The sequence below is a fragment of the Parasteatoda tepidariorum genome, chromosome 8 (genome assembly GCF_982258835.1).
Source record: "Parasteatoda tepidariorum strain Cologne lab strain chromosome 8, Ptep-v5.0, whole genome shotgun sequence".
NCBI lineage: Eukaryota > Metazoa > Arthropoda > Arachnida > Araneae > Theridiidae > Parasteatoda > Parasteatoda tepidariorum.
The window spans coordinates 49,809,726-49,834,580 of NC_141762.1; the positions used below are offsets into that span (position 1 = coordinate 49,809,726).

The following is a 24,855-nucleotide window of genomic DNA, read 5'->3' on the forward strand; positions in this document are numbered from 1 at the left end:
TATATAGCGAATTCGGTCGTCATATCGCAAATTTGGATAGATCAATCTTTTTATGTCTCAAAAAACAATAAATACTATCTTAAAAAAAGTTGAAGATCTCAACGACAAATGTAAATTAGTTTTTCATATTGTATTGGAAGGACATGTAATGCGTATAATAAATGAATAGTATTAGTAACATTTTAATTACTTCGATAATAAAAGATTTTATCGTTTCTTTTGCAATAAAAAAGCAATAATTTTGAAACGGAAATAACACCCAGATAACTTAACGGTCGAATTAAGATTAAAATCCCTTTTTATGTCGAGAATTCGGATGTATAGATCTTTTTAAGTATTAAAAAACAAACAAATGTAATCTTCAAAAAAGTTGAAGAATTTAAAGATAAATATAACTTATTTTATTGACAAGACACGTAATGCGTATAATAAATGAATAGTATTAGCAATATTTTAATTACTTCAATAAAAAAAAGTTTTATCGTTTCTTTTGTAATAAAAAATAATAATTTTGAAACGAAAAAAACATACAATTTCCTTATCTGTCGCATTAAGATTAAAATGCACCAGCCTTTCGTTAAATCGAGAATTTGGATACATCGTTTGTCTCTTAAAAAACAAAAATCAAAAATCAAAAGTTGAAAAATTTAACGACAAATCTATCTATCTTATTATATAAAACGCTAATACGTACGTATGTATGTGATGATATTTCTTTTCTCGTGCTGGCAACAGTTTTCATTTTTAATTGATTGGATTCGGCGCGCAAGAGCACGTAGTGAGCAACCAGATAACAATAACCAGAGTGAGCATTATCGGGTTGTTCAATTCAGATTCATGCACTAAAAACATGACAATATTTAATTTAAACTCAATTAGGAGTTAATTAATTAATTGAAGTGAGAATGCTTTAAAAGGCCGCTGTTGAATTGATATTTTTCTACTAGTAGCTACCTTAACGTCTAAAAAACGTTTAAGTGTTTGTATTGAATGCATTGAATTTTTTTATATTTCGCGTTTATTTATGCATTGAATTTTCACGCTTTAAAATGCAGAATATTAGTGAAGCAATATTTGATAATTTATTTTGCTAATATGTTTCTTATTTAGCTAATGTTTTGATTTTTTCACCATGTACAATCTAAATAGCTAATATACTTTTTTAAAAGCCAATAAGAACATTGGTAGAATTCTTCTACATAAGTACAATACTATGTCTTTTATGATAAAATACTATGTCTTTGATGATAATATATTATGTCTTTGTGCTAGAACATTGTGTTCATTGGCGAGCGAGCGCAGCGAGCCATGGTTCACGGCGTGAACCACATAGGATTGCGTAGCAATTCTCGGGGGTTGGCGAGCGCTAGCAAGCAGGGGGCGGAGCCTCCTAGTATATCGTAATTATCATATTAATATCATATTGTATTGACAAGGCATGTAATATGCATTATAAATTTAGAATATTAACAACATTTACTTACTTAAATACATTTATTACTGCATTTTATTACTTCCATAAAAAATAATTTTATCGTTTTCTGTGAATTACAAAAATAATAATTTTGAATCAGAAAAAAGACATCCTTATCTGTCCCTTTGAAGTTAAAATTTTTGTTACATCTTAAACATAGATACCTTCAATGTCTCTTAAAAAACAAATACCATCTTGAAAAACGAATACTATAACTATTAAAATCTGTATTTATATTTTATCGAATGTGTGCATCGTATGTGATTTATCCTAAAAAATACAAAATACAACGAAATCTTCTACTAGTATTACGTGATACAGAGATTTATGAATGAATTTTGACGCTTCTGAATTAATAGATATTTTTATTTGTTTACCACATATACAAGGAAAACCAAAATTGTTTTCTTAAATTAAAAAGCTGTGCATTAATATAAAGTTTACATTCGAGTTAGCAGTAACTTAAAGAAAATATAGATTTGAAGATACAAGTTTAAATTAATATATATTTGATTAGTATATATTTGATAGTAATTCTTTTGTAAAATTTCAACCTTCTTTAAGATGAGTAAATAAATTAAAATAAAAATAATGATCATAATTTAAATCATATAGTAGACATAAGGATTTAAACAAGCATCAAAAGTAATACATATTGGATTTCATACTTGGAAAAGGTAGCAAACATGAAAAACTGTTGCTTCCTAAATTTCTGAAACTTTATAAAACAAGTTGTAGTTTTATATCTGTACTTATTTTCACTTTTAAATTTCTTACTCGCAAGTTGATGACAAATAGATTTAACATAAGTAGTAAATTCTTGTATTTTAAGGAATTCTTTTATAAATCGAAAATTATTGATAAATATTGACAATAACACTTCGGCGGTAAATGTGTATAAAAAGATATAGATATCCATTATGATGTAATGAATAACTCTGACTTTATAACAATTAATGGCTTTATACTTACACTGAGAAAAAAAGTGTGGCCAAAACGGTCAGAATAAGGTAAAATTAACTATGTTTCTGGCTCTATGGAAACACCAAAAAGCTCGGTACTTTTTTTCAAAGTGCTTTGGTAATGATTTTGGTAAAATTAGCAATAAAATATGGTTTTATAATGTGTGGCAAAATTTAGCGGATTCATAAAGATATCTTAGATTATGGCATAAAATCCATTTATTCGGTTAAATTTGCTTTTCAGTTTTGTATTTTTCTACTAAATGTGTGGCAATACGAACTTGACTTTTGAAAACCAGAATTTTCGGAGGACAGTTAACCTAAGAATGGAAAAATTACCAAATGAATGGTTTAAATATCGTACATTTTGGTCTTGTAACCAGAGTAATGCTTTTTCTTCTTCTTTTAATAGAAACGTCATTATCATACACAGTGATTTTTACCAGAATTTTTTTCTTCCGGTAGAATATGGATTTATTCAGAAAATTAGGATTATAGAAAGTCAAAAAAGCAAATCAAAGATGTTAAGAATCACATATTTTCTAATTGAGAAACTATGGCTTTGAACTTGTAAGAAAGGTACCGAAAACGACGCAAGCCATTCCTGTATAAAATTTTAGGCAAATAGATTTTATGGTAAGAAGATGATGTACAAAACTTCTTTTTACTTTAGAGTACCGTAAACCGGGGCGATCTACCCATCTAGAGGCGAGTCTACCCATTTTAGTTTTATTTAATTTTCACTATTTTAAATTGCAGATAAAAATTTTTTTTACCGACGGAGGACTTAGTTCAGACTCTAAGGAGGATGGCGCTGTAGTAGTTTGATCCGTTTTTATTTATTTGGTGTCTTTTTAACCGACCTGTTCAAACGTCTTTTGAGAGATTTGTATTGAAAATCAGCAAACTTTTAGTTGGTGCTCCGTAAGTATATTATTATTATTACTATTTTCACTTTGGTTAAGTGATAAACTTATCTAAGACTAAGATTACATTAATTTTATATGAAAAAAAACCAAAAAGAATGTAAGTTTTGCTTTTGTAAACAAAAAGCCAGAATTCGCGGGGCGAGTCTACCCATTCGTATTTAGTTTTAATAAAGCATAATAATATAATTTAGAACTTTGTTTATGTTAAAATTAAGTCATTTTAAATGAATTTGAGACACAGTCGGCGAAAAACAACCAAAGATACTAAGGACTAAGGCATTTTTAATTCAAATACTGGAATGTAGACAGACGAAAACCAACTAAAGGTGCTAAGAATGAAACTTTTCTAAAGTCGAATAATATACATTTCAACTTAATGCTTGATTCAGTTGAGAAATTACGATGCAGTAGGTCAAAACTCAACCAAGGTGCTAAGACTGAGACATTACTCAAGCTGTATACCATACATTTAAACTTAGTGCTTGGTCAGTTCCGAAGTTAGGATGCGGCTGGTCAAAAACCAATCAAGGTGCCAAGAGTGAGACATTACTCAAATCGTATTTTATAAATTTAAACTTAATACTTGATTCATTTGAGAAATAAGTATGCAGTAGGTCAAAAACCAACCAAGGTGCTAATAATGAGACATTACTCAAGTTGTATTGAATAACTTTAAACTTAATGCTTGATTCATTTGAGAAATAAGTATGCAGTAGGTCAAAAACCAGGTAGTGCTAAGAAGGGGACATTTCTTGTGTCTATACTTTTAAAGTTAAGGCTGGATTCATTTGAGATATTAAGATGCCATAGGTCAAAAAGCAACCGAAAGTGCTAAGAATGAGACCTTTGTCAACTCGAACCATGTCACAAACGGTCAAGTAAAATGGTTGTATCCCACTCATAACTTTTAATAGTTGAGTGTATTTTTTATTTGAACTTAAACATAAATCGTTATTTATTAGCTGATTACGATACATTATTTGAAATTTAGAAACTGTTTTCTCCATAGATTTGGGTATCCCGGCAGCTGAAATAACTATAATTACAATTGAAAATAGAGAAGTGGCCACAGAAAAAGAAGCTTCAATATTTCCTATTAAGTCAGGCAGTTCAACCACTTGTCCAAGACAGACAGCTAAGCTTATATAAATAATTGTAAAGTAATTTGATATCATAAAGAACATTATTACTTTTCCTCGATTTTCGAAAGTTTCACAGGATTCCAAAATTGCTTGATATTTTCGTATTTGAACACTGAGAGTGTCCGAATGGCAATATTTTTCCAGATCTCGGCTAAGAACATTTAAAGCTTGAGTTAGCTCGAAACAGAAAGCTGTATAAATAACTGAAGACAAAAAGGGTATAAAGAACCTTACAAAATAGAATAAAGACATTCCAACGCATATAAGGACATTTTCCAAAGTCCTATTCGTTAGACAACAGCGACCTAAAAGCCAAAATCTGATAGTTGTTTCGTCCTTGTAAAGGTGTAAGCAAGCAATTTGAATAAACGCCAAAAGGAAGGGATATAATATTGTTATGAGGATGCTTAAGTTAATTATTCGAATAATTTTTTTGTCTCCTCGACATTTTTTGCTGGTGATTCGAAGGCTGCCTAAAACAGTGGTAAAGTCAACTCCGCATGTAAGTAGGTAATACTTTAACAAAACAGAGAACACTAGACCAACAATCCCAAATATGCGATCTTTTTCTAATCTTGATAACATTACGGCTGCATAGTAAATAGCCGCAACAGCAAGAAATAGATTAAATGGAGAAACAATACCTCCCTTGTTAAAAGTACCTCGTTTGTTAAGAACAGTCGGTTGATTATTTATCTTAATGCCAATAATTGAAAAAATACGCATCAGCCAGCTTCTTTCAATTAAAGAGTTCGATAATTTGTTATTCAATATTGCCGTTACTTTTATAGCTTTCTTTTCCGATTTGAACATTTTAAATATTTGTTCTACGAAATAGAGAATCGGTAAATACAATCAAAGCCTGTTATTCAGTATTACAGTTTAGAATTGTTCTTCTGCAAACTGTAATTTCTTATTCTTCTTCTTATTTATGAAATGCAGCTATAAACTGAATATATTGAACTCATCTTATTGTTGATTCGATTTATTTGCTAATCAGTATTGCATTTGTATTTGAAGTTTTCTCCAGAAAATTGTTAGAACTTTTTTTTAAAAAAAAAACAATTGCTGTCAATGCTGAATGGATTCAATTTTTATTTTTGATTCTTATTATTTTTTAATCAGTCTCAGTTATATTTTAAGTTTTCTTCCGAAAATCTTAACAACTATTTTTTTTATATGAAAAGCAGTCAACTATAATAAAAAAATGTTCTTATTGTAGATTCTATTATCCAGTATTACATTTATTTGTAATCCATCTTCTGCGAATAGTAAGAACTTTTATGCAAGAACGGCTAACATTTAAGAGGATCCAATTCTCCTTATTCTATTCTACTTATTCTTCCAATTCTTCTTTCTTTTGTTACACAGTATTGCAATTGACCGTTTCAAATTGATAACTATAAGAGCTTTTTTTTAAATACAAAACGGTAAACTAGCAGTAGAACCAATACCTTTTATTCTTTTCTTTTCCAAAATGTTTTCTATTATTTATAAACTATTTTAAATACTTAAAATCAAATCTGTCGATTAAAAGAATATCGAAAAATTTTTGAAAATATTGTTTCTTGTTTTCTATCTTTGTTGAATCAATTAAAAGAAAAAAAAAATCGTTATTTTTTACTTCTTCATATTTCAAAAGTAGCTTCTTTTTGGCAACCAAACGTTACAGAGATATTAAACACTATCTACGCGCAGAAAATTTTTTAAAAACATTTATATTTAATTTTATATTTCAATACATTTGAGAGCTAGTAAAGAACAGACAGAAGCAGCATTTATCATCCCTTTTGATTCTGAAAATGTATTTTTATCCAATTTTTGGGAAGTAACGAAAAATGTTTAAGTTTTCAATTTTGAAAAACCTCAGTTCAAAAAAGATTTTCTTAGTACATTAACAATAAGTCAACACAGGTGAAAGTATCTTCATGAGATGTATGGAATTGGAACTCAAGAAATTAAGAGTTGCGTGTTGAAATCAAAACCTTAGGGTGCTTAAATTCAATCAATATTAATTAGGTCAGTATGATGAATCGATAACTATCTCAAAGAACCTATTTTTGGTAGTAATTAATTGTGGTAGAAGTACGAAAATCCTTATTTCATATCGTTTAGCTAACAATTGATAAAAAAAACTAATTGGCGAAATTGCTTTGACGAAAACAGGAATAAATGATTAATCGTACCTCATTTATCATTATTTCTCAATATTATTAAAAGAGAGAACTAATTAATATGAGTAATTCACGCATTGGTTAAGAAGTAAAATTTTAATTATTTTTAAAGGTCACCCGTTATATCGTGTAAACAGTAATTTATATTAGACATAAAATTACATTTAATTTTAATTTTCGATTACAAATTAATTTTATAAAATATATTTTCAAATCTAAGGCAAAGAATAACATGAATAAAGCACAAACGAAAGTACATAAATGGACATACAATAGTTTCAGGCCTATAAACAAAAATTAGTGTCTGAACACTAAATGAAGTAAAAGAGGCAAACACATACAAAGTAGTTTAACCATTAGGGGCGGAGGAACAAGTAAAAAGGGAAATAGGAAACAGGTGTGAATGAATTTGGTGGGAACCCCAGGATACAACATATTAAGTTAAAATCAATTTCCAAATATAGGGAAATGGTGGAATACTAGAAAGATCATTAACAAAATTATTAGAATTTTTCAAAATATAGTGACTCACAAGAATGTAGAAAACAGAATAAAATGTTTAGTCTACATAGCCTAAAATATACTCAATGCTTTAAATAGATATTTTTAAATCATTCAGATTTTGTGACATTACGAAATATTGATTTAGATACAGTTTAAAGACTGCAAGTGTTAGAGCTCCCATACAAAAATACTTTCAGTATACTATTCATCAATATCATCTCTTTCAATATTGTTGATTTTTAAAATTGTTTGAAAATATTAAGATGTATAAAATTTTTTTATTATTGCTATTGTTGCAAGCCTATGCTGAGAAAAAAAAGTATGGTAAAAACTAGAAAAATAAGATAAAATTTGCAGTGTTTCTGACTTTATGGGACCACCAAAAAGATGGGTAGTTCTAAACAAAGCGCTTTGGTAATGATTTTGGTCAAATTAACAGCATGGTTTTACTATCTGTGATGATGAAATTTATAATCTGTGATAATTTGGTAAATGTGGAAAATTAGGTAATTTTTTTAATACCTTAGGCATAAAAAACCATTTATTCAGTTAAATTTACTTTTTAGCTTTGTATGTATTACTAAATGTGTGACAATAAGAACAATAATTTTGAGAACCAGAATTTCCAGTAAACCGAACGTAAAAATTATCAAATGAATGGTTTAAACCGCCTATTTTGGCTTTATTAATCAGAATTATGATTTTTTTTACATCAAATACTATTACCATACAGTACGGTAATCTTACCAGATTTTTTTTCCTTGTTGGATTGAATAAATTGCTATCCTTCTTATCCACTTACGACGAGAGTATATTAATAAATAACCGTATAGGGAATTATAATGTATATAAAAAAACGTGTTAGATAGGCGTTATCAATCACAAATCGACTTAAAAATGTGTCGGATCATTTGAATGAAATTCAGTGCTGAGGTGATGGATGAATTCGTGAGCTGTCACTTAGAAAATTATTGTGAATATTAAATAAGCATTGGATGTGCATCATCTATCTCAAATTGATTCAGGAAATCAACGAATGGATCAACGAATCAGAGTGAATCAACGAAAGAGTACCACATATGTAATTGTTGAGCCGCGATGGCTCAGGGGATAGAGCTTTCGGCTTCCAATGAGGCGAACCAGGTTCGAATCCCAGTCGATACGAATTCCGCATCCGGCTTGCACCGACCACAGTGCTGACGTGAAATATCCTCATTGGGAGACGGATCATGGGTTAGAGTCCCCTTGCCGTCAGGTTAACCGTGGGAGGTTCTCGTGTTCTTTATACAGTGATATGTTTTGTCTTTATTTTATTAAAATCCCCTGAAGATGTTTTTGTCTATATATTATCTTTAGTGAATTTCATTTTATTAGTCTTATATGGTTATGAATTCATTTAATTCTGAAATTCAAAATTCCTTTATGAAGTATTGTTATTCTTATTTTGACCTGTTTTATATTTTCTACAAATATTCTTTTTTGAATAAACGTTGCTATGTTATAATTTTTGTTAACCACTGAATATTTTTATTTTTTCCAGAGAAAGTAAGCACAATTCTAAACAATCTTTGAAAGTTCTGTTGAATATTTTGAGCCTTTTTTAGCGCCCTTATTCTCATTTATTTTTTAATTTATTTTTTATGCATGCAGTTCTAACTCACGTTTGGACCTATCAAATGCGCTCATGTACGCCTTCTATAGTTAAAAAAAATTATAATTACAATTTTTCGACTTTCCTGTAATATTCTACAGATTTTTTAACGCTACATATATAGTAAAATTATATAGTACTCATTTTTAGTTGTTTCTAATAATTAAAAAAATTATAAATTGCTAAGCATATTTGCATTTTAACTTAAAAATTGCTACGAATTTTTTGTCACGCAAAGTTTATGTAAAATTTTTTTAAATTACTAGAAGGCTCAATCCCCGTTCGCTTAGCTCACCTCCCGAAATTTGTGGTTGCGGGGTTTTCGCATTCATCATTGAAGATTGATGGAGAAGAAAGGTTTATGTCTATAATTGATAAAAATTAAGATTGGATACGAATCTGTTTCATTTTGAGGATGAATCAATTTTTTCAAATCAATAATGTAGAAATCAGTACCTCCACCTTCTCTAGAGTTGTTAGTAAATGAAGGTGGGCAGTGAGGTAGAAAAACGGTTCCTGTAGGTGCACAAGCTTTTTTTTCATTTTTTTTTCAGAATCAGCTTTAATGAACAAAAAGCGTTTTCCCTCCCGTCTCGTCTCAAAATTGTTTTTCTTATAAGTTGATAAAAAAGATAATTTTGGTTAGAAAATATATAATTATTATAATTGTATATAATTAACACATTATATTATATTATAATTAACACATTATATTATATTATAATTAACACATTTTATAAATATGTTAATCGTAACGAAAGGAATATATTAAATAAATTTTTAACGAAATAAGAAATTGCAATAACTTTCAAAAAATTGGAATTGGAATCCATAAACAAATATGGCCCTTTCAGCATGGCGAATTTTAGCCCTACAGTTGTATTCCGGTGGCCTGTAGAGCAGCCTGCTTGTTAATAGTTAATAATTCTCGAAATAACTATCAAATGTTCATTTTTACTTAATCTTAATATTTGTAAATTTTTTGACACACCTGAGCAAAGTCTTATGGTGTTTGCGCAGCAAGACAAAATGCAACATGAATGTGAACACCCAAAACAGCGGCAACAGCGGTTCTTGCGATTTTTCGATATAGCGAGAATAATTTATATTGAGAATATTTATAGCGAGATATATCAAATAGTTTATAGCGAGAATATTCATTTTGATATAGTGTTTTAATAATTTATTTACCGGTGAAAAAGACGAAGTAATAAAAAGGAGGAAAACAATTCCTATATAAGGTTATGTGATGTATAAAAAAGGATTTATCTTACCCCTTTTCAAACATAAGTTTCCTAGGTCAAAACCAAAAGATATATATTTTTTCTAATCAGCTATACACTTAATACGACTTTTTCCGGAGAACTAAATGACCGGATTTACTTTTCTTATAAATAAGTTCTTTTTATAAATATATTCCTCAATTTCTATTTCTTGTATAAATCTATTTTGTTTTATTGATTTATTCGATTCACCTATAATCCTAAGAAAAGATTTATTTCCAGCAGTACTTATTTGAAATAATAATGAATCGTATCGTATTAAGCTTTTAATTTAAACCTTTTTTTTAATAAAAGAATTATGGCATTAAATACGTTATTATCACCACCAAAAAAAATTAGTTCTCTGGAATATAATACACTGTTACTATTGAATGCACTCAATAAAAGCTCAACAAACATCCAATTACTCTGCAGTTCAGATTTATTAAATCGTGTATTAATGAGTATTATGACCTAAATTTGGCAGACTCATTATCATTAGAAGTGAAGTGGTTATTATCAGTTTAGCAAACTGATTATTATTAGAATTATTAAAACTGTTTATTATCCTTTAATATTCCCCCAGTGTCCTACAAAACAAACAAATCAAACCGGAAGTCTTGCAGTCCTCGTATGACGTCATAGCAGCTCAGATTAGTGTAAATCAATGCATTCCTATCATCAAGAGGAAGTTAAAAACGTCTCTTATTGTGCTGCCATCTGCTGATAATAAAAAAAACCTCCGTATGGTAGGAGATGAAGCTTGGATTAAATTTTAGTAATAAGAAGTATATTTAACGAATATTTAGGAACATTTTAACGCTGTATTTAGTGGCGTTAAGATATCTCTATACGAATTATATGATATTAAAATATCTCTTTCCGAATATTTTAGCGCCATATTTAATTTCCGTGAAATTTTTCAAAGCTTAAAAAATTGCACATTTTTGAATCAAAACCATTATTAAAATCAAAATGAGTATTGAAATCATATTTAATTTAAAAACAAAAATTGATAACGATTAATTACATCGCGTAAAAGCTCACTTATGAAACATTTTTAAAATAATCAATATCAAAACATCAATATTAAAAGCCTAAATAACATCCTTTTTACCTTTGATTATTAAAAGAGTTTGAAGATCCGCATTAATCACACCATTTAGTTCATGAGACAATATCAAGTTTTAAAGTAACATGGTAGAAATTGTTTATAATTAGGTACTTGCACTTCATGCAGAAGATCACAGATACCCACTCATGTGAACTACGACGTCAGCATCAGCTAAGCTAAATTTCTCCTCATAACTTAGAATATTAATTTACGATAAGTTAATTAAATATAGAGCCGTACGCACATCAAATTACTAAAATATAATACTTTTTTGACTATGCATTTTACTTAACTTAGATTTTTTATGTGTTTATATATTTTACCGTAAACGTGATATTTTTTTGTTTTGTGAACCTGGCAACTTCGATGTAGAATTAGTTTGTTTATGTTCTACATTGCTTCTCGCCTGTCTTTGCGTTAGGTAAGAAATATATAGTGAAAGAATTGAAACATTTGTGAAAGAATTATTGAGAAAGAATATAGAATGTGTCATTGAAGAGAATTGATACTTGACGGACTTGGTTTACTCGAAATAAAATGGAAAGAACAGTTGCCATAGCAAACAAAAGCCACGTCTCAACAACCAATCAAAGTCGAGATACCCACTCTACGTCACTTGCAGGTATCCCATTAATGTTTTTAGTGATGCAGTTTTGGTCTAATTTAATTCAGTGAAAAAAAATGCAAAGAATACATTACTGACATAGTTAAATGTCCTTCCCTTCTTTTCTACTCTTCCATTCAATAAATTTAATAACATCAAATAAGTGAACCTTGGTAGACTTACAAGATAAACCATAAAAATTGAAATTTATGATAACATCCATAAAAGCTCATTCCAGAAGAAACAACTAAACTTGATATATCCACTTTAGGTCTTAAGTTAAAGAATTTAATTAATTGCCATTTTCCTCTGATTTATTAAAATACTTTTATTGTTTCTGATTGGAATTGAAACGTTTTTCTGCTACAATTTTCATTGTTAATGAACACCTTTTTTTAAATTACTGTTTAGTAGTTGATCAGAGAGGTAAACAGATAGGTATTTTTTTCCTTTTTTTTATTTTCGTGAGCTGCTAATTTTTTTAATTCGAAAAAGCTTGAGTGAACAATTCTATTTAAAGGGAAAATTAATTAGTTTATGTCAAAAAAATAATTAATTTTTCCATTCCAAAAAAAAAAATTGCATGAAAGTTATGGAATAGAAAGTTTTAACTCTTTTTTCGTTGTTGATCCAAAACAAAATGGAAAAATTAAAGGGACAAACAAATATTTTTTTCCATTAAATTATATCTTATAGACAAATCTTTTATTAACAGAAATTAATTTGTATAAACTTTTTTATGGAAATTACCGAAGTTAATTAGGGTAGTAATTGAAAAGTAAATATATATATATTTAATTTTGGGACATAATAAACTTTTTCTTGATTTGTTAAAAAATATAGATAAATTATCCAAAGTGAAAATCAAATTATTAAAGTAAAAAGAAAAGCGGACAAGGAAGAAAAAAAAGTAATGATATAAACTTTCTTAAATTACTTTTGCTTAGAATTTTTTTTATTTGATAAACTGTCATCTGGAAAGATTTTAAAAAAAGCGTGAAAATTTGATATCTATATATACAATGTACCATACAAAATTAAAAAAAAAATATTTCAGTGCATGCATGCTTACCCCAACCAATCAAGGCGTACACATGAATCCTCACTGTTTCTGCAGAAAATGTCCTAACGACCAAAATGTAGAGATACAGACCTTCCACAAACATCCAAAAGAAGTTGGTCCCCATAAGATATGTGAGGAGAATGACCAGATAGCACGCAACCTAATCAAAAGAGATAAAACATTAATTAAAAAAATAAACCATGCTGACACAAACATTAATTAACTGCGGGACGAAAACTATAATTACAGCTTGGATAGAAAAATTTAAATTGATCACTGTCTTATGGGGGACTTGGTGCAATAAAAAAGTATATCCAACTTTATTTTAGTTTTATTGAATTTCTGGACAATTTAGCTGCTTATATTAGTGCAAAAACTGGGCACTGATCAGTTCTTTCTTGTGTGGTGAATAGTGTGGGGAAAAAATATGCAAATTTAAATTATATTTTGCTTTTCTTCTGCGATTTGGGAACCTGGTCGTACCTTGTTATTGTACAAGCCTTCATGAAGTAATTTCTAATTGTTGTTATGGAAAATATATTTAAGCAGTTAATTTACTGATTTTTTTTTCATTCAAAATTTAACTCGGTAAACAAACAATATTTAGGTTTTAAAATATATGTATTTCCGATGTACGTTATTTGTTTTTCAGAGGAATATAATGAGTATTTCTTTCTTTTTTTTCATGTTTTTTTTTGCAAAAATAACATGAGTATTTGAATTTTTAAGAATTTTTATTAGGTTTTGAAACGAATTGGTTTGGACACATTTCCATATAGAGACTCGGAATCCCAATGAAATTAATGTGATGCTTTTAAAAGTTAACTTTTTTTAAAATCTTTTCCCTCCCGGAAAACTTGCTGTATAATAACCGTTTTAATGGGAGGAAATGACTGTTTATAAGGGATTGCTCAAAAAATGTCTTTGTCAAGGTGCAGAATCAACGATCTCTGAAGCCTTTTTGCTTCTACCCAAAAGCTGAAGGTATTTTTTGAGATTTAATCCTTGGTATAATTTCTTATTTTGTTGATAAATTCCACATTGGAATGCCTGCAACTGCTTTTTAGAGAAATAAGGCACCTTTCCAGTTCAGTCTTGGCTTTGCTTGTAGAAGTAACAGTGCCTGTTATAATTTCAGATGCTCTATACTGAAAATGGTCAAGTTTAGCTACAACTCTTTCTGATGTAGACGCCCAGACAGGGAAAAATATTCTTGTACAGGCCTGATGATGTTTTTCTGTTATTAAGCCTCTAGTTAATGCCGAGATTCTCTGAAACCTTCTACTACCTTGCTAAAAGAACTAATTCAATCAGGTCGTGTTATTACAGAAAGGCGGTAACGCTATAAATTCATTTCCCAGCAAAATAGAGTAATTACTAATACAGATGGTTCTTCGGATAACAACTTTAATAGCAGGTATTCCGATTACCCACCCATCTGGAAAAAGAACAGAATTCAGAATTATCACAGGCCAAATAGCTTTGAATTTAATTATCGAACTGGTTGTAACCTAAAAAGCTCTTTTACTATTCCAAAATATAGATCCATCAGAAGGATTGGTATTCATTTCCGATTCAAAATCAGCACTGGAAATATAATGGAGAAACAAATTTAAGCCAAAGCATCAGCAATCCTCTGAATCCAAAAAAAAAACCCTGCACCCTCTAGTGGATTCTTGCCATGTGGACATTGAGAGAAATGACTGCAAAGACGTACTTGCTAAAGAAGCTTGAGACTCGATTCAACCCTATATCATCACCTTTGAAGACTTACGTGGTTAGCAAGCGCATTTTTTTTCATGCCAGCAAACTTTAAAAACCTTCCATTCCGATTCCTATCTGTCCCAGAAAATTCTGTTCTGTCCATAATTCCGTGCTGAACCCTTCGAGGATACGAAGATAGCTCAAAATAACATCACAAGATGCTTCACTATCTGGAGAGATTGTCCCCTAACCCAATTAACACCAGAACGCATTTTTAACTATCAGGCCATCCCAGCCCTGAGGCCATCCTAGCTTTATTTCTTCAACTTGGCTCTCCACCAGCGGACATAATATACACTTTTAATAACCATTGCCACTCTTAATAACCACATATTTATTACTATAAGATTACTAAGCATTCACCGTTGTGATATGTATCCGATGATGAAAAATAAAAAAATGAATTCATAGTCACACGTGGTTTAGCTTCCAGCATTCGAAGAACGCGTGCTCCATTTCATTGGCAGTGGGTCTAGTTGACACTGCTACAATTCTGATTTTTAATCTTGTTAGCAGAAAACGGTCAATAAGCAATTTTCCCCACAGTAATAGTTTGAATACCATCTTTTATATAGTTATCTGACTGTTTTTGTTGAATATAGTAAAATAACTAATAAATTAACTTATTCAACCATTTTTTCCGAGAAATTTCTTGCAGTGTACACTGTAGTTTGATTTCGGTAATACGTCTATAAGTCCATCCGATATTTAGTGTTTATTATTCATATAAAATGCCTGATTAAATAAAAATAATCATTAAAAAACACAATTCTTGCACAAAAACCCTTTTGCAATTTTGCATATATTTTTAGTTGAAACGGTGTGCATGTTGCAAACAGAAAACACTGTTTTATCAACAGTGAACAATTTATGAACTTTGTAATTAGTTTTTAAATTTTAGTGCATAATAAAATTTGGTTTCTGAAGCGAAACGCATCAAACCGCACATCATCGGTATTTAGAGATACCCGGTACATCAACGAACGTTATACCGTTTTAATATCTAAAAAGGTTTTTTTCTTACAATCTAATATTAGTATGATTTAAGAGAAAAATGAATATTTAAGGATGAGAGAATAGGTAGCAATAATTTACAGATAAAATCAAATTTTTGACAAAGCTATTTCTTTATAACCTTTCCTAATCTTTATTATCTAAATTTAAATTTCTTTTGCCCATAAGTAAGGGTAATATTTTTGTGATGAAAATTACGTTTTATCCGTATTCTTCAAAAAATTACTTATTATTAATCAATACATTCTCTTAGTGTTGTTTCAATTTTTCAAAGAACAACGGATAAAACCAAAATAAACTAATCCTATTAAAACATGTAACTATTCTTTCCTGATCTTAATTACACCACTTTCTTTTCTTCTTCAATTTATTTTTTGTTATTCAGTGTAATTTTTTTAATTCATGATTGATCTCTCCTCCTAATGAGGAATGTTGGCGACGATTTTTCCTCCTCAATTTTTTTTCTTGCAGTACTTTTTTTTCAGTTTAAGTTTCAATCATCGGACAAAAAACTTCTATTCATCTAGGGTTTAAGTATTTTCTTTGGTTCTTCAGACATAAAAAAATGCTTGTAGTGAGTTTTAAAGAATTCTCTAACAGGTATTGCAGCTAAGAATAGTATGCGTTCTTAGACTAATATTTTTACCTCTTGTCTGTAACAATATTCAAGGCAGAATATACGTTTTGATTACATTGTATAAATAGTTATTTTTTTCCGCATTTCATTTTATTCCAGTTGCCTCTTATTAATACTTGAGAAGTGTTATATTGAGTAATCAGAACAAAATAAATGGCAAAGACTTAATCACCCTTTTTGTATATGCGATCGTTCAGGACTTAGTGTTTCATTGCTATTGTAACAGCCTAATACATTTCAGTGCAAGAAAACGTCAATAGAAGATGACGCGGAATCGATTGAGTTTCTTTGCTATGAAAAACGATGAAAATGGAGCTGTTTCTCTAGTTCTTTTCAACTACTGTTACGGTTGTAAAGAAACCATTGATAGCAAAATATTACAAGGCTAAGGACTGTTGTTTCGTAATATATCTTTGCGACAGATATAGCTTTCTAGTGTAATATGTTTCATGAAACAGTTGTTCATACCCGTATCAAGATATCATTTTATTAGATAATGATCAGCTAACATTTCATGAATATTGCGTTTTCATGCCGAGTTTATCTCATTATATTCAGAGTCGTTGATTCGAGTTTATCTCATTATATTCAGAGTCGTTGATCCGAGTTTATCTTAATATATTCAGATTCGTTGATCCGAGTTTATCTCATTATATTCAAAGTCGTTGATTAGAGTTTATCTCATTATATTCAGAGTCATTGATCCGAGTTTATCTCATTATATTCAGAGTCGTTGATCCGAGTTTATCTCATTATATTCAGAGTCGTTGATTCGAGTTTATCTCATTATATTCAGAACCGTTGATTCGAGTTTATCTCATTATATTCAGAGTCGTTGATCCGAGTTTATCTTTTAGGACCATAATTTCTATGATATCGGAAATTAGTATATATCTACTATATATCCAATTTCTATTTTCAGTCTAATTTCTATTTTCAGTCAATTTTAATATGCTTTTTATAGAATAATCCCGTAGAATGATCGTATTATAATTTTTACTGTAGAGGTAGGTAATTTAGATGGTCTTTAAAGTTATCGATGTATGACTATGAATATTAGATAAAATATAAAAAATCATGTACTAATCATGAGGCAGATATGCTTTCAAGAAATAAAATTTCACGTCATAATTGCTATTGAACACATTTAATTCAAAATGATTGATTTCGCTTGTTTTTTTAACACGTTTTTAAAGTTAAACTATATTTTTCTGTTTTAATTATATTTGACAGATCAGAATTCAGTCAGAAAAGAACAGCTTACGCAATTTCAGAGTAAAATAGAATTTCAAACACACTTTTAATGTAAATCGATATTATGCTTTTCTTTAGAATAACATGTTTTTCCTCATTGAAAAGGGACTTATTGTTTTTTAAATTTAAGTGATTTTACACCGAGCTTAATAAAGCTTTGCCGAGAGAGATTGAAAAACAATTATTTATCTTATACAAAGGTAAAATATATTCATAAAGATAAAAGAAATCGCAATTCCAGTTTTATTGTAAAAAAATTCGTTTAAAAATAGCTTATATTTTTCAAAAGATAATTATTCACTACTTACTTTTGATCTAAGACAATATTTTTAGTTATAAGCGAGACATGCTCTGATTATTTTCGAAAATGGGGAGCATTTCAAAAGACGACAAAAGAACAAAAGGTCTCCCCAAGGAGAACATCTCCTTAAAAGATGTCTCAAAGGCTCTTGTCATATGCCTTAAATCATTTCAATTTTCTTTTCTGCTTTTTTAAGTTGAAAGGTCATCAGTTTTATTTTTGTGTTGATGTTGCCAACTGAAGCATATAAAATATTCAGCTTTAAAACAACTATTTAAAAAAAAAAACGCGTTTTTGTTTTTAGATTTTTGCATTTAAAACAATCCATTCACTGTAATCTGTCAAAATCATAATAAACTATGTTTTCTGCACTGCTAATTAATTTTGTCTAAAAAAAATTGGTACCCGAGTTTTGATACATCTTTTTGTTTTGATATAAAATAAGGAGAAAATTAAATGAAAGAAAAAAATAATAATTTTGACTAAGACGAGCTGATTAACCGTTCTTCCAACGGAGGAAAAGAAAAAAAAGAAAATAAAATAATAAAAAAAATGGTATTGATCAACATTACAAAATCATGCTCAAACTGAAAGACCAGATACCGATGCAATTAATCAAGTTAAAACAATTTAAACTTTTTAATATTTTTTTATCATTTGTTCCTTTCCTTGTGATTTTGTTTTTTCAGATTAAGCAAAACATAGTATCAGAAGCTCATCCCACCTAATAATGCTATTGCCTCCGTCAAAAGGAGAATGATCAAAGTTCGGACCCGTTCATATTAATTTTATTTTTTGTAGATTTTTAACACTTGATTAACCTTGATAATTTAATAAAACCATAAAATCTCTTATAATTGACATATTCCATAAAAAAAATAAGAATACAACTCTAACTTTTTTAAAAGTTTATAAAACATTATCAAGTGAAACTTTAATTAAATTAAGCTTTAATAACGGTATAATGTATTATTAACTAATTGGGAAGCAATTTTTCGATAATTTTCAATTTTTAAAGTTTAATAAAAAAATTTAATTCTATATTTGGATGTTTGTTTTGAGATCGTAAATTATGTGAAACATTTTTAACAATATTATAACTTCTAAAATCACTCATCACTTATCACAGGATGCATTTTTACCATTTTCTTTACCCAATGCAAAAATTAAAATTTTATTAACTTTATAAAAATGTAAACAATTTAATACAGTTTACCCAGATTAAAAATTGAAATTCTGAAATAGTTTTTAGACTAGTAAAGTCTTGTGTGGCGTAACTACCACTATCATTATTAAACATCAATTCACTAGTATATAACGCATGGTAACTTGATTCATTCCTGAGTTAACTTTTGATAGATGAAGGTTGGCATTGTCTAATAGTCTTTCCACAAATTGGTGACTTGTGGACGCCTTAATGATCACGCCTACTTCGACGGATGGTCCACATTGAACAGTTGATTTGCTATTTGTGACTACGGCATCGTCCTCATCGCGCTGTTGCTTCTCAGTCTCATTTACGCTCAACGGGTTTCTACACAGACTCGACTACTAACACAGGAGAATCTTCATGCATAACCATGAGTTTAATACAGCTCTCATGACTAAAGTTTGAAACTCGGTGACCTTAATCCAGCTCTCCCGATCTTTCACAAATACAGCAACTAGTGGTATCCGTTCATCGAATTCTATCCATGATAAAATTCTGGTGGGGGAGGTTTGTGCCGTAACTACCACTATGATTATTAAACATCAATTGACTAGTATATAAGACAAGCTAACTCGATTCAATCTTGAGGTACCTTTCGATAGATGAAGGTTGGCATTGTCTAATGGTCTTTCCCCACATCTAGTTTAAAAATTATCCAATGTTTTACAGTACCACTAATCTTAACATTTTTGAAGCATTTAATTTTGAGAAAAAAAAACAAATTCACCACAAAAGAACAAATCTCAACCGTTATACGACGTCCTTCCATCTCCGCCAAAATCGCCAAAAGAGCGGGAGCACTTCATAGAACGGACTCTCATATTAGAGATGAAGAGAGATGGGAAAATGAAACAGCGGGCTTGCTCTACTTCTATTCCAGCTCTATGGTCCATACCAATTAGTTAACATATTTAAGGTCAGGCCCCCGAACCATTGAGATTGAGTTCCAGTACGTGAAATTTAGATTATTAGTTCAAAAGTTCTTCAAGATGTTCTATTTATTATTTTGCGCACTGTACATCTAATGTATTACAATTTAGCAACAACTGGTTTATAATTAATATAATATGCATCATACATCATACATGCATTTTTTAAATGTATCTTTTACAATGACAGAGCATTTTGTTATGATTATATTTATTTTTTTAATTTAATGCTGAAGTTTGTCTTTTTATGGCAGAAAATAGTTTTCCGGTTAGATGTTTTTAGTCTTTTGAGACAGAAATACTTTTACCTTTTAAATTGAAAGATCTCTTTGTAATACAGATTATTTTTTTCTGTCATTAAGCAAAGTATAAAAAACAAGTATTGTGCTTAATCACAAAAGTTTTTCTAGTTTGAAGTCTAAAGTTTTTTAATCAGTTTAAAATTAAATGATCTATTTTGAGTCAGTAACATTTTTATTTTTTCAACAATAAGCTTTGTAAATTTGCACTTGATATTTAAAAATTATTTTAAAAGCGTATAAAAACGAATAATTGTTTAGAAGAAAGTTAAGATCTCTAGTTTGAATATTTTAATGCGTAATTTAATGTTCAACGTAAAAGTATCAAAAATCCCAGTTGCTTTTCTCGTACTTCAGTAACTAAATTGGATAAGTTCTTTTGAACAAAAAAAATTAATGTATGGCATGAAGTCTGAAAAAGTTTTAAGCTCCTTAATCCTAAAATTACAAAAAAAAAATACTCATTAAAAAATTCTAAAAGGTGTTGAAAGCAGAATAAATTTAGAGAACTTGTATTAATTGAAAAATAAATGTTACCACTGTATTCATCCTTTAAGAAAAATTGTAGGAGGAAAAGTCGTTTTATGCCTTAATAACTTGAAAAAATTAGAATAATTGTGTTTTAGAAGTTTAAATTTAAAAAAAATAGAGTAAAATAAATAAATATCTAATATTAGAGAAAAAAAAACCAATGTCAATACATTATTATCAATACTTTTAAATTGTATTGGTATTTTTTTTAATTGCAATTTAACATTGCCCATTATAAATAATTTTAAATTAATAAGAGCAATTTTTAAGCCTATTTAAATTAATGTGCCTTTGAATACGGATACATATATTTTTGATTAAAAGTAATGAAATCAGGACAAAATTCAATAAATTCAATAAAGATTAATTAAAAATGACTGCTATACAGCCCGTTAATATAAAAAGGTCTACATTTAAGTTTATCTCTAAATTAAATATACTTTATTTATGTCTTTTTTTATCCAGTAGCTTGTATCTTATGTAAAGTACCACAATCGTCAGAATAAACATAATATTTCTTTGGGATACGGAATTTTTTTTTCCAACTAACTTTATCCGATGCTATAGTGTTTCTTTTACTATTCTTCACCACTTTCTACTTTCCTTATCTGTCTAATATATATATATATATATATATATATATATATATATATTTTATATCTAGATATCTCGTATTAAATATAACAAAAAAAATATGAATGAGGAAATTAACAGCAACAATAACAAATAGTACACGAATCAACCAAAGATTATCACCCCTTTAGTCCTATTGCTTCCTAATATCTGGATGATTCCGTTCATGCATGGGGAGCACCACAGGTACGCGGGTTAAATCTGTCCATAGGGCTTGTTTCTTTTATCCCACAGGGGGTAGGAAGCCAGTGTAAGAATGACAATATAATAGAGATGGCCAGCAAGGCTTTCATTCCCAGTAAACAAACAAAAGATGGATGCTATCTCCTGTCCTGGTTTGTCGGGTATATCTGGAAGACAATTATTTCTTCCATATCTTTTTTCTAAGAGTTCATTCTGGTGCGCCGGTTGCATAATTTGCTTAATAATCAGTTTAGAAGCGTCAAAAGCGGTTTCGTCTTTTATACAGTGTGTCAGCATATCACCCTTTTTGCTAAGAAAGTCTTCCACTTCATTACCATATAAACTGCAAAGGATTGGGATCCATTTCAAAACAACACCTCCTTGATGAGACCCTAAGGAAATTGGCAATTGTTGACATAATTTCATTTGATAGCAGATCCTAAATGGAGCTGTTGGATTAAATAACTGTGAATATGATAGTAGAACTACATTTTTAAATTTATTCGGATGGCAAGTTAGTTACTTGAGAGTGATGCGTATCGCATTTACTTCACTATCAAAAACTCACTTTCTAAAAGGTACATTGAAAGAAAATAGTTTTTTGAGTAAACAACGGCTCCAACATTATGGTATTGGGAAAACTGCGATCCATCTGTATAAACTCGCAGCCATTCATTTTTCAGAATATTTAGTCTCGATAGTTTCTTAAGCATACAATCGGCAAATTTTAGTACATCCGGTGAAATATCCTTTTACATAATGAACTGATTTAAATTGATGTTTGTCTCAATGCTCCATGGTTCCATGAGATTTCTGGGTTTCGTTAGTAGTTGTATTTAATTATGAAAGTTAAAGATTTCTCTGTGGGATAAATCTCTCTGAACAAAATTATCCTGTTTTTTTTGTGGTTTTGCTTTTCAAGTTGATACCCCGAAAAAGTATTCTTAACTTTAATTAATTATTTATTGAAGCTCCTTCTTGTATAATATTTTGAATGGGCTTATTGTTGTTAAAAACAACATTACATCAACAGGCGTGGATTTCACTGTTGTAATAAATATTGATGCTTGCTTCAGTATAGTTTTAAGTTTTTTGTGGCTGGAGTTTGAGACTGTTATGTACTCTCGTAACAGTATGCCAGAATCGGCAGTATGAAGGTTTTATAAGTAATTCTAAGTGTAGATCATAGGTTCCCAAAGTGGTCCAGGTAGACCCCCAGGGGTCCATAGGAAACCACACGGGGGTCCACGTAGACGTGAAAAGAAAACAGGGGTTCACAAGTTGTAAGTGGGGGTCCACGAAACATTTTCTGGTATTCATAATAAAGAACAAAAATTGTGGCTTGGATTTACCTATCAACGTAGGCAGGTAGCATCATTCACTAGCTAGGTACTCAAAAATATTCGAGACTCAGTTCAAGCACAGAATTGAATAGAACAATAGATAATAGTACAAGTGTACACCACATGTCGAGACTTGCAAAGTGCCGTCCATGCGCCCGCTCGCATTTAAATACCCTGCTTGATGACTTCAAAAATAGATTTGAAGATATTCTGACGATGGAAAAACCACCATGGATCATAACCCCATTTGATGAAACGGAAGAGGCGAATGTGGTATTACAAAAGGAGCTAGTTGAGCTCAGCACCAACGAGGAACTGAAGGTGAAATTTAAAAAAGGCTATCAAACATTTCGGCTGCAGGCAGAAATCCTCGAAAAATATCATGGGCTGTGGGAAATTTGCGAGAAAATTTTTGATAGCGTTTCCCTCGTCATATCTTGTTGAAAGAAGTTTTAGTGCCGTTACCGACCTGTTAACAAAAGAAAAAGAGCAGATTGAACATCATAGAACGGGGAAATTTGAGAAGACTTCCAACAAAACTGAAGCCAAATATTGATAATTTGCTGTCAATTCATCAAGTACATCCGTCTCATTAAAAGTATGACTATTTTTTATTGTTGATTTACTTTTCAAGTTCATTGTTAATTTTTTGTCAATTGTTGATTGTTTGTAATAATAAATGTTTATAATTTTGTATATCCACTAGTATTATTTTAATAAATAGGACACAAGAAAATTTGCTACTTTTTTCTTCTTCTTAACACCCCCAATTTAGGGTGATATTTTTTAGGAGTTTTGGGAATACAGTAGAAATGTAGCAGAAATCTACCAAAAATACTAAAACTTTGAAAGTGGTCCACGAGAAAAAAAAGTTTGGGAACCTCTGATCTAGATCTTGAGAAATCCCACGTAGCTTCCGCCAACCACTTCAAAATATTCAATCTCTTTGAGAAACTTTGATTGTCTTTGAGAAACGTTGATATTGATTCGACGTGTTGCTAAATCAATTTCTTATCAAGCGTTACACCTAAATGAACCAAAATATCTATGTATGAAATAGCGATGTTCCTATGTTTCAAATCGGGAAAAAAAAGGTTGGAGTGTTAAAAAAAAAGGAGATTGCATAGCCGTTTTATCCAAGTTAACGGTCATGTTATTGACGCCACACCACTCTGAAAGAACATTAAGTACCTTGTTAAGTACCTACTCAAGAAATTTTTTAATATTTTTCTTAGGTTCCTGAGTCCAGATCGCTAAGTATTATGTAAATAAATACCATTGCATTTAGGGATTCAATTAAATCGATGTTAAAGATAAAGAGAGTGCATCTGCATACAGATCCTTAGATGGGGGCAGTTTGTAAATGAAATTATTTCGAAAATTCATTTACGTGTTTCAACTACACGTCCTTTGACTTCGAAAAGATCGAAACCAACTAAGCATATTTGATGTAATGCTAAAATTCTGTAATTTCTGTCATAGTTTTCACTCCCAGATGGAATCATGCGCACTTTTGGCAACAGTCAGTGAGCTTCTTTTGCTCAATACCTCTTTGATAGTCTGATTAGAGTCAGTAACTTGGTCTTGGGTTTATATATATTTACGAAAACCTAGCCTGTTCCCCGGCAAGAGGATAGTGTTTCTCTAGACAGCAGTTTAACCATTATTTTTACAACCACCGTTGAACATCCGACATAATTTTTAAGCTTTCGAATATAAACCCATCTTTTTAACTAAGAAGCTTTGTAATTTTGAACCCAATCCAGAAAACAGGGGAACTCTTAGATCAACTATTGGGAGATATTTGGCTTCGTGGAGGACATTTTCAAGGAACTTACTCGCATTTCCGTCACATGGAGAGGAAAACCATGAAAACCT

General features: G+C 29.9%; 1 protein-coding gene across 2 annotated transcripts in view; it reads right to left on the bottom strand.

Annotated features, from left to right (window-relative positions):
• Window positions 1-24,855, bottom strand: part of LOC107438883 (diuretic hormone receptor) — a 235,922-nt gene that overhangs the window by 47,887 nt on the left and 163,180 nt on the right. For both annotated transcript variants that reach the window (XM_043039188.3, XM_043039187.3), the window contains exon 7: window positions 12,889-13,039. In XM_043039188.3, coding sequence (XP_042895122.1) covers window positions 12,889-13,039 — 151 coding nt within the window. The remainder of the gene's footprint in view (window positions 1-12,888; window positions 13,040-24,855) is intronic.